This window comes from Sabethes cyaneus, chromosome 2, assembly GCF_943734655.1.
Source record: "Sabethes cyaneus chromosome 2, idSabCyanKW18_F2, whole genome shotgun sequence".
Classification (NCBI taxonomy): domain Eukaryota; kingdom Metazoa; phylum Arthropoda; class Insecta; order Diptera; family Culicidae; genus Sabethes; species Sabethes cyaneus.
Window position 1 is genome coordinate 214,492,730 of NC_071354.1, and position 14,300 is coordinate 214,507,029.

General features: G+C 43.2%; 2 protein-coding genes across 2 annotated transcripts; both read left to right on the forward strand.

Moving 5' to 3' along the window:
• The first annotated feature begins 2,441 nt into the window (after positions 1–2,441).
• Positions 2,442–4,540, forward strand: LOC128737431 (zinc finger protein 729-like). The gene is made up of 4 exons (XM_053832064.1): positions 2,442–2,656; positions 2,713–3,737; positions 3,808–4,015; positions 4,068–4,540. The coding sequence occupies exons 1-4, from the start codon at positions 2,501–2,503 to the stop codon at positions 4,533–4,535; spliced, it is 1,857 nt and encodes a 618-aa protein (XP_053688039.1). The 5' UTR covers positions 2,442–2,500; the 3' UTR covers positions 4,536–4,540.
• A 1,734-nt stretch (positions 4,541–6,274) lies between these two features.
• On the forward strand, positions 6,275–13,965 carry LOC128736626 (uncharacterized). The gene is made up of 2 exons (XM_053831113.1): positions 6,275–8,824; positions 13,828–13,965. The coding sequence occupies exons 1-2, from the start codon at positions 6,275–6,277 to the stop codon at positions 13,963–13,965; spliced, it is 2,688 nt and encodes an 895-aa protein (XP_053687088.1).
• Positions 13,966–14,300: the final 335 nt, after the last annotated feature.

Below are 14,300 nucleotides of genomic sequence, written 5' to 3' on the forward strand. Positions count from 1 at the left end.
TTTTGATCGAAATGTATCTAACGATATTATTGAAGCGAAGCACGAAACAAGATTTTTTATGTTTCCCAACATAAACAGCAAAAGCAACAACCACAACAACATAAGCAGTGCTGTCCAATGTGATATATAGTTACTATATATATAGTTCGGCGGATAGAAAATCGGGAGCCAAATAAACGTCAAAAGCGGAGCCAAAAGCTTTTCAAAATCCAAAATGCAGGAGTAATGTTAAAAAAATACACTTTATTTTCATAGAACTAGTCATTTTCAATACTCGCCAGTGATTATTTTTCGTAAAAACCTGCACATTTCACCATAATTTCAAATTTAATTTCATAAATCAGGGATGCCAATTCGCCTGGTTTTCTATCCGCCGAACTATATATATAGTAACTATAATGTGATACAGGTGTGGCAATGTTGGTTAAGTGGTGTTAGTGCAATGAAGAAATTTCATCATGGTGTGGGTGGAATCGTAAATCGACCAATCACGATGAAGCGTGACGTCAATCTCCAAAAACAAACCCCATTGTCCGACGCGGTTTGTTTTTGTAGTTTGACGTCGTTTTCTGATTTTTCGCTACTAATACCATCCAATGTCTTCATCTGCCAAACCTTTTTAAACCTCATTGAGTGCTGTCGGCTGTCGTTTGACGTGACAATCAGAAAACTACACAGAAAAGTGGAAATCGCTAAAACTACGTATTATTTTCTCAAGTATCTTTCACAAGCGAATTTCAATCGTTGAAATTATTTATAGATCATTTTGCGATGACGTCATTTTGCCGTCAAATGACACCACTTGGTGGTTTGTTTACATGTTTTTGTCACATCCAGCAGTTTCGATTTGAAATTTTGTGAAGGATTACTGCATCAATTTCTGTAAAATGCATGTAAGGTACTTTCTCTTCAATAAAAACTATAAATTTCTATCATTATCTGCCGGACAAAGATAGAAAACTCAATTCAAAATTTAACACCACGTAAACAAACCACCAAGTGCTGTCAAAAAAGTGTGGTTAGGAGCTCCCGTGTAATGATCTATAGTTATCATAGTTATTATATACAGCCTGAATTCGTTAATTGGGCCACGATTGCACTCCAGCTGATTCGCTAATTGGGCCGACTGACAGTTGTTAGAAATTTCTAAACTCGAAAATTCCATACAATTTTGACATTCAAGTTGTCATATAGCCCAATTAGCGAACACCCAATTAACGAACCGCCCAATTAACGAACCACCAATTAACGAAACTTTGCTGTATATAGTTCGGCGGATACAAAAATCGGGAGCCAATTAAACGTCAAAAGCGGAGCCAAACGTTTTTCAAAATTCGAATTGTGGGAGTAATGCTAATAAACACATTTTATTTTCATAGAACTAGTCGTTTTTAACATCCTCTAGCGATTATTTTCCGTAAAAACCTGCACATTTCTCCATAATTTCAACTTTAATTTCAAAAATCAGGGATGCCAATTCGCCTAGTTTTCTTTCCACCGAACTATATATATAGCAAGTAGCTGGCAGGCAGCCATGTTTTCGATGCCAACATGTTAGCTTTATAGAGCTTGCTAAGGGTTACAAAAACTTATCGTTTTTCACTCAAACGTATGTTTTTTACCGGGGTATAACTGGGGGAAAACAAAAACAAACGTGTAAAATCAATGTAAAATCTAACAACAGCAACAACAAATCGCACGTCGATGTGTGCGTGCGGCAAACGTCAGCAAGCTCAATAGCGTAAACGAGAAATCCAGGGGGCTGATATGACGTTACATTTTCATTGCTCACATGAAAAAGGCGGCAAACCAACAGGGGTTCACGGTATGGCAAAACCGGTTTAATTAATCCAGCTTTTTACGAGCCACAATGGCGGACGTATTCGTAATATTTGAAATGACATTTCAGTAATACATCGCACGTCGTGTTTCCGCACGATAACGGTAAAACTAAAGGAACTTGCGAAAACAAAATATTATGACAATTCTGCCATTTTGGTTCGCAAAAAGTTGGATTACGCTTGTGACATCTTCATCGTCTTCATCCACCCCATCGGCAGGCAACCATGTTTTCGCTGCCAACATCTCGTGCGTGCGAAAATGAGATAGCATGTCAGCACGGCGTTTCACTCAACTGCCAGCAGTCTGATTTGGGCCCGCTGTCAAATTTTGAGCCTAGGACATGTTGTCGCTGACGTTCACTGCAGCTCGTTATAGAGATGTCGATGGGTTTGGGTTGTCTTCATCATTGTTGAATTGAAATTCGCACATTTTACTTTATGTAGAGCAAAAGTGCACAAGCGTGCAAGAGTGATTTCAAAAGTCACATTCTCACACACATTTACACAACATCCCGTAAAGGAAGAATCTGTCATGTAAAAAATTAACAAGCAAAAAATATTCTTCGATTTCTTCGCTTATTTTCTTAGGAAAATCAGAAAAACTTCAATACCGTCATTTTAATTTTCGTGAACTTAAGTGTTTCAAACCAAATGTTATAATGTCCGTATTTAATCTGGCTAAATTACCGGCAGTGTGCCTTGTTTGCATGAAACCAGACGAGGGCGGTACAATGTTACCAATCGAAGGAGAGTTCCCCAATATAAACAGGAATATTGGCGATGCATTGATTGATATTACCTATCATATTCCAAAGGTAATTTCGAATTAAGCATTATATTTTCCGGAACCATTCAAAGCTGGACTTTTCAGCCGAAATGCGATCAACTGCCACGGTCAATTTGTAAGGTGTGCCTAGAAGAGTTGGAACACTTTGTGGCCTACCGCAGTAAACTGATGCTAACGCTACGGTTTATGGAGGCCCTGCTGGATCTACGCGATTCTAAGCCGCAGCCGTTAGCGAATCTTTTCCAAACATGCAAACCAGAAGTGGATGAATTTTTTAAAAAACTCAATCTGTGCAATAAGGAAGATGCTGCATTTGAAGATCTTCTAAAGGAGCTTTCAGCTTACGAAACAACTGGGACACAAGAATCAATTGTAAAAGTAGAATTGTTAGAGCTAGCGATAGATGTGGTCGACGAATCTGACACAAAGAACGACGAGAAATCCGATGCTGGTTCGGAAGGTGTAGATTTTAAGTATGATAGTGCTTGTGAAAACGATTTTAAAAGCGACGATGAGTGGGAATCTAACGAAACGCTCTCTGTTGAATCACCAGAAAGAAGGGAACCTACTAGGAGAACCCTTCGTCGAAGGAAACGTACTATACGGGATAGGAAAATTTCGACAGCCGAGAAGAAAAGCAAACTTGAAGCTAGCGCAAACATCGAAAGTACAAGCAAAAAGAAAAGAGGTCGACCAAGAATTCATCCGGACGGGACGTTTCTAAAGGAACCTTGGTCTTGTGATAAGTGTAAGTTCAAAACAAAGTACCGACTAGCGGTAGAGCGACACAAAGCCGTTCATTTGAAGCGTGAAAACCGAACCTACACCTGTTCGGAATGCGCGGAGGTTTTTAAAACCTACGAGGAAATGAGAACCCACAGTATGAATCATCCACAGAATCAGGTGGTCTGTGAAGTGTGCGGAACGTCGTTGAAAAATGCCTACTCACTCAAAGCTCACATGGAGCGGCATGAAGATATCAGAAAGTATTGCTGCGAGTACTGCGATTATGCTTCCAACACGAAGCTCGCCCTGCAGGCCCACATGAGCATCCACACCAAGAATGGCTGGAACAAACGGTGTGAGGTGTGCGGAGTCGTTTTTCGAACGTAAGTATAAAGCATACCCTTTATTGAATCAAATTTTTGCTACAGCTGCGACGCACATTTTATGTTAAAGGACAAGCCGCTTGAAACGCCACATGGAAAGTCATGACAATGAGCGAAAGTACGCTTGTGAGCAGTGCCCGGTCCGATTCAACACTACCAATGCGCTGAGAAATCATTTCATTCGCGTTCACCTAGCGATACGCCACGCTTGTGATTATTGCGAGAAAACTTTCGACCAGAAAATCGCTTTGAGGGATCACATCGAACGAATACATCATGTAAGTAGTTTACGTTATGGTTAAAGTCCAACCAAATAATTTTGTTCTCCAGATTCAGTGTACTTTTATATGTGACATATGTGTTATTACCTACGACAGTCGGCAAAAACTTGAAGCGCACAAGCAACGCCACAGCAATCCCAAACCAATGGAATGTAGTGTCTGTTTAACTTTGCATCTTAATCAAACTGATTTCGACAAGCACTTGTGCATCACGTATCGGCAGGATTATCAGTGCTGTAACAAAGACCTGCGCAACCACATCCAGTACAATAAGCATATGATGGTGAAACATGGTTTGCGCACGAATGCTCGGGTGAAACCGATCCCCGGTGTACTGTTGGGTGAGCTGCGAGCCGCACGGAAGCGACTAGAGCAGTGTCGCAAGTGCGACATTGCCTTTCCATCTAGGGCTCTCAAGTTGCAACATTTGGCAATCTGCAATCGGCAAAACGAACTGCAGTATACTGTTCCGGCTGATAGCCAGGAGCCCGCCGCTGGCTTGAGTTCTGCATTCTAAGAATGAATTAGTGTTAAATTTCCTAACTGATACGTTCTAGTAAGTGAAATGTGACTAAATATAAATCTAATCAACTGTAACGATGTAATTTTTATAACCCCTAAAAAAAGAAACAGCATTATGTCTCAAAAGCTAATTTCAGACTTTAGAAATATCCCGGCCGGAACCACCTGCTGCACAGATCCCGTAAGCCCTAGGCTGCCTGACTGCATATTCGAGTGCCCTAAAGCTGTCCCTATTTAAGATATGTCATGCCCACTAGCCGTTGCAACTCAGTCATCACGTCCGCACACATTTTCTGCACGATGTTATCGGTGTTGCTGTCTACTCCAAACTCGGCTCGCATCTCGCACCACGTGGCTTCAACACGCGGGCAGTCTAATATCACGTGCTCCGAAGTTTCTTCGGCTACAGCACAAACGCGGCAGAAGAGTGTGACCGTACTCGTCCACACCTATGTAACTTTTTAAAACTACCATGGTCTGACAAAAATTGTGTAAGGTAAAAATTTACCTCACCTTCTGCCTATCGAAGACGAGATGTTTTGGAACAGCCTATGAGTCCATCTGCCGCGCTAGGGATGGTTCCATTCCGCCTGCCATCCACTTACAGAGTTCGACCTAACTCTATCCTGAATCCTCTGACGTTTCTCTGCCTATAGTACTCGATATTCTCGCTCAAGAGTATACATATAAAATCAAACATGTCTCTAGCGATATGGTGCGATATCAGTTTGAATACTTTATTCAGACATGCATAATCGCGCCTACTGTCCAGCACTGAGGCCCAAGCCGGTGCACCATATCTCAGCTGCAGCACCAACATGGCTACGCCGGCCATCAGACGTTTCTTACTGCTCTAGTTCCTTAACCTTTTGGTATAGTTTTGGTATTTAGTATTTTACATTACGTTTTTTAAAGAAAATCACTTTTCCCCGTATCGTGATTTTGGCCTACATCTTTCTTACTTAGGTGGCTTGCCGTTTTAAGACAAAGCCTGTTGAACAAAGTTTCTCCATGTAACTCGGTTGAAGGCTACCGCTCTTCAATTCCTCGGACACCGAGTACTCTCCGCCAGATCTCGCTCCACCTGTTGCTCGCTGCGCTCCTGGTCGTCCTGTTTGAGGCGAACACCATTTGAGGCGAACACCATCTTTGCAGGGTAGTTGTCCGACATTCTTGCAACATGCCCTGCCCAGCGTATCCGTCCAGCTTTAGCACCTTTTGAAAACCGGGTTCACCATGGAGCTGTGCGAGTTCATGATTCATCCTCCGCCTGCATACTCCGTTCTCCTGTACGCCACCGAAGATCGCTCTTAGCACTCGTCGTTCGAAAAGTCCGAGCATTCGCAGCTCGCAGGTCCTTTTCGAGCATTGTCCATGTTTTATGTCCGTAGAAAACAACCGGTCTAATAAGTCTTGTCTACGGTCGTGATGTGCAGCAATCCCTCGACTCTGCGGCGAAGCTGGATTCGCCTGTTCTAGAAAGAACTGCTACCAACATAAAATCAAATATTTTCTCTCTTCTGCCTTTACATATTGTATTTCATTCTTGCTAATAAAATCGTACAGTTAACACGTGTTTTTTCATGCGACGGAAAATTCGAGAAAACGCGTAAATTTATTTCATTTCGGAATATTGCGGATCTCTCGTTTTAACGATTGTGCTTCGTCCACCTCCGCGCGATTTTACGTTGAACATATGGTCCTTCGGTTCCGGATAACGTCGAACTTGTGAATATGGAGGTCTTGTTGAATAGAAGGAACATTGCCTTCGCGAGACTTAAACGGCAGTACGCGGGTGCGAAACAATTGTGCGAACAGAATCCGCCGGTGTTCCAGGTACACGATCGATTGCAAAAGCTTGCCGAATTAGAGGAAACGTTCGAAAAAACCCAAGCTGAAATCGAGGAATTGTCATCACCGGATGATTTACCATCGACATTGAATATGCGGTCAGATTTCGAAACAGTGTTTTATGCCACAAAAAGTCAATACATGGCGATGCTGAAAGATGAACACCACGAATCAGCAAGCAATGAAACAATTGCGGATCCCAGCAGTGATATAAAAGAAGCAGTGCGAGTATTACTTGAAACGCAACGAGTTTTGCTTACTCGTCAAACTGCAGCTTCAACGTCCGTCGAGGAGTTAGCTGTCCAGTTTCGTGGAAAGAGTCTTGAACCGATTGATACGCAGCTACCTTCGTTCAACCTTCCAATTTTCTATGGAGACAGGAAGCAGTGGTCTTCATTCAAGGACTTATTTACAAGCAGTGTTGACCGTAAAAACCTGACCGGTGCACTCAAATTACAGCTTCTAGTATCGCATTTAGGAGGAGAAGCAAAAGGTCTTGTAAGCAGCTATGCTATTACTGACGTGAATTACAAAGAAGTTTGGGATACCCTGGTCGAACACTATGACAAGCCGAAGTTCGCTGTTTCGGCCCTTGTCCAAGAGTTTTGTGATCAGCCGGTACTTAAGGTGCCAAATTTAACCAATTTGCGTAAACTCGTTTCGACCTCAGACGAGGTGATACGGCAGCTTAAAGCATTAGGAGAACAATACGAGTCAAGGGATCCATGGCTGATACATCTTATTCTCAGAAAGTTAGACGACGGACTCCGATCTCAATGGGCACAACACATTGTTGATATGGACAGTCCAACTTTTAGTGACATGCTAAAATTTCTAAAACGAAAATGTGATACATTTGAGACGTGCGCTGCATTTGGTGGCAAATCTTTCGACCAAACCAAGCACGACACAAAGGAGGAGCGAAAATATCCACCAGTGAAAAAGGAAGTGAAATGTTTTGGGGCTATTCAAAAACTACAATGCCCAGTGTGTGGTGAAAAACATACCATCTACCAGTGCACAGAGTTTAAGGAAGCGTCCGTCGAAGAACGACGAAATTTAGCTCAGCAAAGCAAGCTTTGTTTCAATTGCTTGAGGTCAAAACACTACGCGAAAGTTTGTCTGTCGAAATCGGTTTGCAGAGTACCCGAATGTAAACAACGTCACCACACTTTATTGTGTCATCTGGAATCACTGAATGAGGTGAATAGCAAAACAGCGGCGAAAGGAAGTGAAAAACAACCAGTGCTAGTGAACAACGACGAAAATGACAGTAGTGCAGTATCGTGTTCGGCAAATATCAAAACAAGTTTTGCGACGAGCGTTTTCGGTACGCTACCTACGGCTGTCGTTCGCATAAAAGGAAAAAACGAAGTGTTTCATGAAATCCGTGCTATGATCGATTGTGGTTCGCAAGCTACACTCATAACGGAGAGTTGCGTCACTCAGTTGGGACTTAAACGGCAGAATGCGAAAATCGTTATTACCGGTGTAACAAATAGTGCGTCTGAAACCACACGAGGCGCAGTAAATTTGGAAATTGCGTCGCGATTTGATTACAATCCCATCATCAGCACAAGGGCGTATGTGCTGTCAAAGCTTACACGTAATTTGCCACAGCAGAAAATCAACACCGGCAACTTGAAGTGTTTGGAATCGTTGCAGCTGGCTGATCCAGAATTTGACAAACCAAGTAAGATCGATCTAATTCTGGGTGTAGATGTGTTTCTTTCGATTTTAGGCGATGGCAAAGTAAACGATAACTTGGAGATTCCAATTGCCATGAACTCTGCGTTTGGTTGGATCGTCGCTGGCCAAGTTGGTTGTGCTAGCACTCTGACCTGTCGAGCTGCTATCATCTGTCTGCACACAGAGGTTGACATAGATCGCACGTTGCGACAATTCTGGGAGATTGAAGAAATATTGAAGCCAAAGCCTCTTACTGTCGACGAAGAGAAAGCAATAGAATCATTTCGAGCAACACACAAACGTGATACCGATGGACGTTTCACAGTCAGTCTACCGTTTGATCAATCCAAGCCACCTCTAGGAGAGTCTCTTACAGCAGCTACGCAGCGTTTGAAAGCTATGGAAAGGAAATTTAAAGCAGATTCCACTTTTAAAGTGCAATATTTCGAGTTTTTGGCGGAATATTTAAATCTAGGCCACATGGAACTTATTCCGGCAGAAGAAGTGAGCATCGCTCAGGAAAAACGATTCTATCTTCCCCACCATGCTGTCTTAAAAGCCTCAAGCACTACGACTAAACTACGTGTCGTGTTTGATGGCTCATGTAAAACTTCGACGGGAATATCATTGAACGACAGGTTACTGGTTGGCCCAAACCTGAACGAGGATCTCTTTACTGTTTTAACTCGCTTTCGTACCTACGCGGTTGCATTTACGGCAGACGCTGAAAAAATGTACCGTCAGGTAAAGGTACACAAACAAGATACCGATTTTCAAAGGATTGTATGGAGAACAGACCCCGATCAACCGATACAGCATTACAGACTTTTAACCGTTACGTACGGTACAGCTTGTGCAGCATACTTAGCCATCGAATCACTAAGACAAGCAGCCAGAGATAGTCATGTCGAGCTTCCTGCTGCAGCTGAAAGAATAGAAAAGAATTTTTACGTCGATGACCTCCTCTCGGGTGCTGATACGCTCGAGGAAGCCATGAAGTTAAAGGACCAGATTATCCAGATCGCTTCCGGTGCTGGATTCAATCTTCGAAAGTGGTCGACCAATGTCCCACAACTGTTGCACAGAAATTCTGAAACAAAAATCGAGTCTATACCCATGAAACTATCCCCGGAAACAGATACCATTAAAGCGTTAGGTATTCTTTGGGACCCTTCTAAAGATGTTTTCTTTTACAAGCTCACGTTTAATATGCACAAACCGAACACTAAGCGTCAGATCTTGTCAGACACCGCTCGACTATTCGACCCTCTCGGTTGGATAGCGCCAGTTATCGTCCGTATCAAGATTCTATACCAATCATTATGGCTTTTGGATTTATCTTGGGATGACCCACTTCCTGCAGTTATCAACGATGAGTGGAACAAAATCAAAATGAGTTTGCCGTTAATTGAAAACATTAACATACCAAGATGGATAGTGAATCATGATAAGCGCATACAATTGCATGGCTTTTCTGACGCATCAGAGGCCGCGTATGCAGCAGTCATATATGCTAGATCGGTAGATAGTGAAGGTAATATATACGTTTCGCTAGTGGCCAGCAAGACCAAAGTGGCCCCCATTCGCCAAGTATCTCTGCCAAGGTTGGAGTTGAATGCTGCGGCTCTGTTGGTCGAGCTTTTGAAAAGTATCCTCGAAGCCATCGCGCATTTAGAAGTCACCATTCACGCCTGGACTGATTCTAAAATCGTGCTCGAGTGGTTATCATCACATCCACGGAAATGGAAGACATATATTGCTAATCGCACATCGACAATAATGGACTTCTTACCGCGCAGCGCGTGGAACCATGTATCGTCTACGGATAATCCTGCCGATTGCGCTTCGCGTGGCGTACTCCCGGCTGATCTAGTGCAACATGATTTGTGGTGGTTCGGCCCGAAGTGGTTACAAAGGAATGAAGAAGAATGGAAGATCGAACCGATTCCACCTTTGTCCGAGGAAAACATATACGAAGAAAAACGAGAATTTAAGTGTTTGACAGTGGCGGTTGAAACAGTAACAACATTCCAAATTGAAGCATATATTTTAAATCGATACTCGTCTTTAGTGCTGGTGAGAAAGGTGTTAGCGTGGGTGAACCGATTCAAAGTAAATCTACTATCGAAAACAAAAGGAACATCAAAGCTACAGGGCGGCCTTACGCCTTCCGAAATACATCAAGCAGATCTCCAATTAGCACAGTGTTCTCAACACGAACAGTTTGGTCATGATATCAAAAGAATACGTAAAGGTTTAGAACCAATCAACGCCCAACTCAAATCTATTTGTCCGTTTTTGGATGGCTCTGGCACATTGCGTGTTTTAGGCAGGCTAGATAACTCAAATCTATCATATGAAAGACGTCATCCAATAATTCTCCCAAAGATCCACCGGTATACAGCGCTACTGATCCTTGATCTGCATTTACGAAATCTCCATGCTGGAGCAACCCTGGTAATATCATCTCTAAACCAGCGTTATTGGGTGCTGAGCTGTCACACAGCGGTTAATTCTGTAATAAATGGTTGTGTACGGTGCATTCGTTGGAAAGCCAAGACTGCAAAACAACTCATGGGTAGTTTACCAGCAGTAAGGACATGTGAAGGAAGAGCATTCGAGAACGTGGGAGTGGACTACGCCGGACCAATCATTATTCGTTCGAGTACACTGCGGTCATCTAAAACGGTTAAGGGATACGTTGCTGTATTTGTCTGTTTGACAACAAAAGCGGTACACCTGGAAGCGGTTACGGACCTTTCAGCCAGCGCTTTCATTTCGGCTTTGAAGCGCTTTAACGGTCGTCGTGGTCTACCCAGTCAGATGTGGTCGGATAACGGCACTAATTTCATCGGTGCTGATCGGCAGCTACGAGAGAGTCTGCGGTCATTGAACTCTAGCTCGGAGATTGAACAATACGTCAGTCGCTTGGGAATCAAATGGTCGTTCATAACTCCCAATGCCCCTCACATGGGGGGACTATGGGAATCGGCAGTTAAAAGTATGAAAAAACATCTACGCGTAGTGATTGGTACGGAATCACTCACATACGAGGATCTTTCAACCATATTGGTTCAAATTGAGGCTTGTCTCAACTCGCGCCCACTTTGTGCTCTATCTACGTCGCCCGATTGCTGTGATGCCTTGACGCCAGGACATTTTATCATTGGCCAGCCATTGAACTTGATTCCAGAACCTAAAGTTTCTCATATACCATTGAATCGTCTCGACCGGTACCAAAGACTACGTTCCTACGTTGGTGAGATCTGGGAACGTTGGAGGAATGAATTCATCAACACCCTTCAACCGAGACACAAGTGGAGAACCATACAGGAGAATTTGAAGCTTGGCGACCTAGTGCTGGTTAAAAATGAAAATTCCCCACCGGCGTATTGGGAACTTGCTCGCGTAATAGCTGTTCATCCAGATCGCAACGGAGCTGTGCGTAACGTGACCCTGTGTAGAGGTCAAACCCAGTATCAGCGCCCTATTCATAAGTTGGTGCTACTGCCATCTGATTGAGGCTGTTACCTCAAGGTCGGGTGGATGTCTACGGTCGTGATGTGCAGCAATCCCTCGACTCTGCGGCGAAGCTGGATTCGCCTGTTCTAGAAAGAACTGCTACCAACATAAAATCAAATATTTTCTCTCTTCTGCCTTTACATATTGTATTTCATTCTTGCTAATAAAATCGTACAGTTAACACGTGTTTTTTCATGCGACGGAAAATTCGAGAAAACGCGTAAATTTATTTCATTTCGGAATATTGCGGATCTCTCGTTTTAACGATTGTGCTTCGTCCACCTCCGCGCGATTTTACGTTGAACAAGTCTTGTACAGGGTGCACTTTGTACGGGGAGTCTGCTGGACGGCAGTTGCTTGTGAAGGCCATAGTAAGCACGACTTTCGCTGATAATACGCCTCCGACGAGACGCCTAGACGAATTCGTCGACTACCTCAAACTCATCGCCGTCGATCAATATACTACTGCCCAAGCGGCGTCGGTCGGCCTTGGTTCCGCTGGCCAGCATGTACTTTGTTTTAGACGTATTTATCTTTAACTCAATCTTTTCTGCTTCGCGCTTTATTCTGGTGTACTGTTCAGCCACCGCCACAGATGTTCTGCCGATAATATCCATGTCATCGGTAAAACAGACGAATTGACTAGATTTGTTGAAAATCGTGCTCTGCGTGTTGATATCCGCTCGGTTCATAACACCTTGTAGCGCTATGTGGAACAGCAGGCATGAAAGACCATCACCTTGACGAAATCCGAACACTGTATACCATCCATTGTAGAAATCTACGATCAGTTTGATGAGCTTCCTGGCGAAGCTGTTCTCGTCCATGATTTTCCAAAGTTCTTTCCTATCGATGGTATCATAAGCGTGGGAACTCTGTATTTACGGCCCTGGAGGATCTGCCGCAGTGTAAATGTTTGATCTGTTGTAGACCGACCTTCGACGAAACCGGCTTTATAAGTTCACACAAATCTGTTCGCAATTAGTAATAGTATGTATGTATATATGGGGGCAGCCACCATCACCCCAAGGGTTTCCCATTGTATGCAAGTAGAATTACTGGGGTTGGGTGGATCTATAAGCTATGTCCCTTATATGATTCCACGGGAATATAAGACTCTGCTTCCAGCATAGACTTCTGGTTTCTAGATACATAACTTCGTCGTGCAAACGTATCTTGCGTGATGATTTGTGTGCTAGAAGGGCGCGTTACCACACCCCTCATCCAGTCTTCGATTCATTCGATACCCTGATGCTCCTTTCCCTTTACGATAATGATGGTATATGGCAATGTAATAAAATATGTGTTATATGAATATACATTATATGAAAATATAAGGACTAAAATATAACAATCTCACCAGCAGTCCTTCGAATGGAATAGAGTTGCATCATTTGAGTTTCCATGAGTGCTTCCATTATTAATTTAATTTTTTCTTCTGGTAGGTATCCATGAGCATTATTTAAACTTTTTTCGACCAGAGTTTTCACTATACACTGTTTGTTTGAAGCACCTCTCATGAGCTAAAACGAAACAAATAATTAAAATAACCCATATTAAGCCTACCTACTAACAAGATCGTGTGGCTCAGCCGTCACCCAAACCCGCAGTCTTGAGATCAGGCAGCCGGGAACCACCCAGCATCGCACCTCCTAGCTTGGCTACTCAATAGAGCATTACCGGGTACGTTCGCAATTGGTGATAGTCGGCGGAAAACGATTTGGCACAAAACTTTTTAGGCAGTATTGAGAACGGTGATCGCTCAATAGTTCAATTTGTCGCCCTTTTTATAGATCGAGCAGATAACACCATTTTTTCACTCCTCCGGTAACTATTTTGTATCCCAAATTTTAACAATTAGCCATCTTTGAAAGCAGAAAAATCAGAGGACCTAGTTGGCTTCCTTGAGGCATACCTGACGAAGCTAGGTAGCTTTCGGACCGATAATCTCCAACGGCAACCACCAGCTGTCGATCGGTGAGATATGAGCGAAACCATTGCAAAAGGTTGTCGCTAACACTTAGCCTATGTAGTTTTGCAATTTTATTGGTGTGGTTTAACTTGTCGAAGGCTGCCGACAGGTCGGTGTATAAAACATCTGTTTGAGCTCATTGGACCATACCTTCTTTTATGTAACAGCTCAAATAATTTTGAAAATGCACTCAGCGATGTGATGCCTCGATAGTTGTCTACATATGATCGTTTACTTCCTTTTTTGTGTACAGGGAACACGACGGGAAAATCCCACTAGCGATGAACATGATGGACGAAACAAACGAAGCAGTGGTGTCAGCAAGCAGTCTATGTGTCTCTTCAGGAATACGGAAGGTACTCCGTCGGCCCCAGAGTTGAAGGACGACTAAAGCATGGCCATGGCCTTTGAAGTCATCTCGACATTGATATCAATGTCACCCAGCGTTTGACCATATATCGGGACGTTGTTGGCTGCCAGGGCAACACGGTCCGCACTCAATCCCACATTGGTTAAAACACACGAAAACTTCTTGGAAAAGAAACGGCATATATTCTGAGGAGCGGCAGCAACTTCCCCGTTGTGTTCCATTAATGACGGGAGCCCGGGTTCTTTGAGTTGCCCGTTTACGTAATTCCACAAAGACTTCGGGTGATGCTTCAATCTTTGTTCAATACTGCGTTGAAACCGCGAAAAGCAATAAATCATTGATGCTTTGTTGATCAG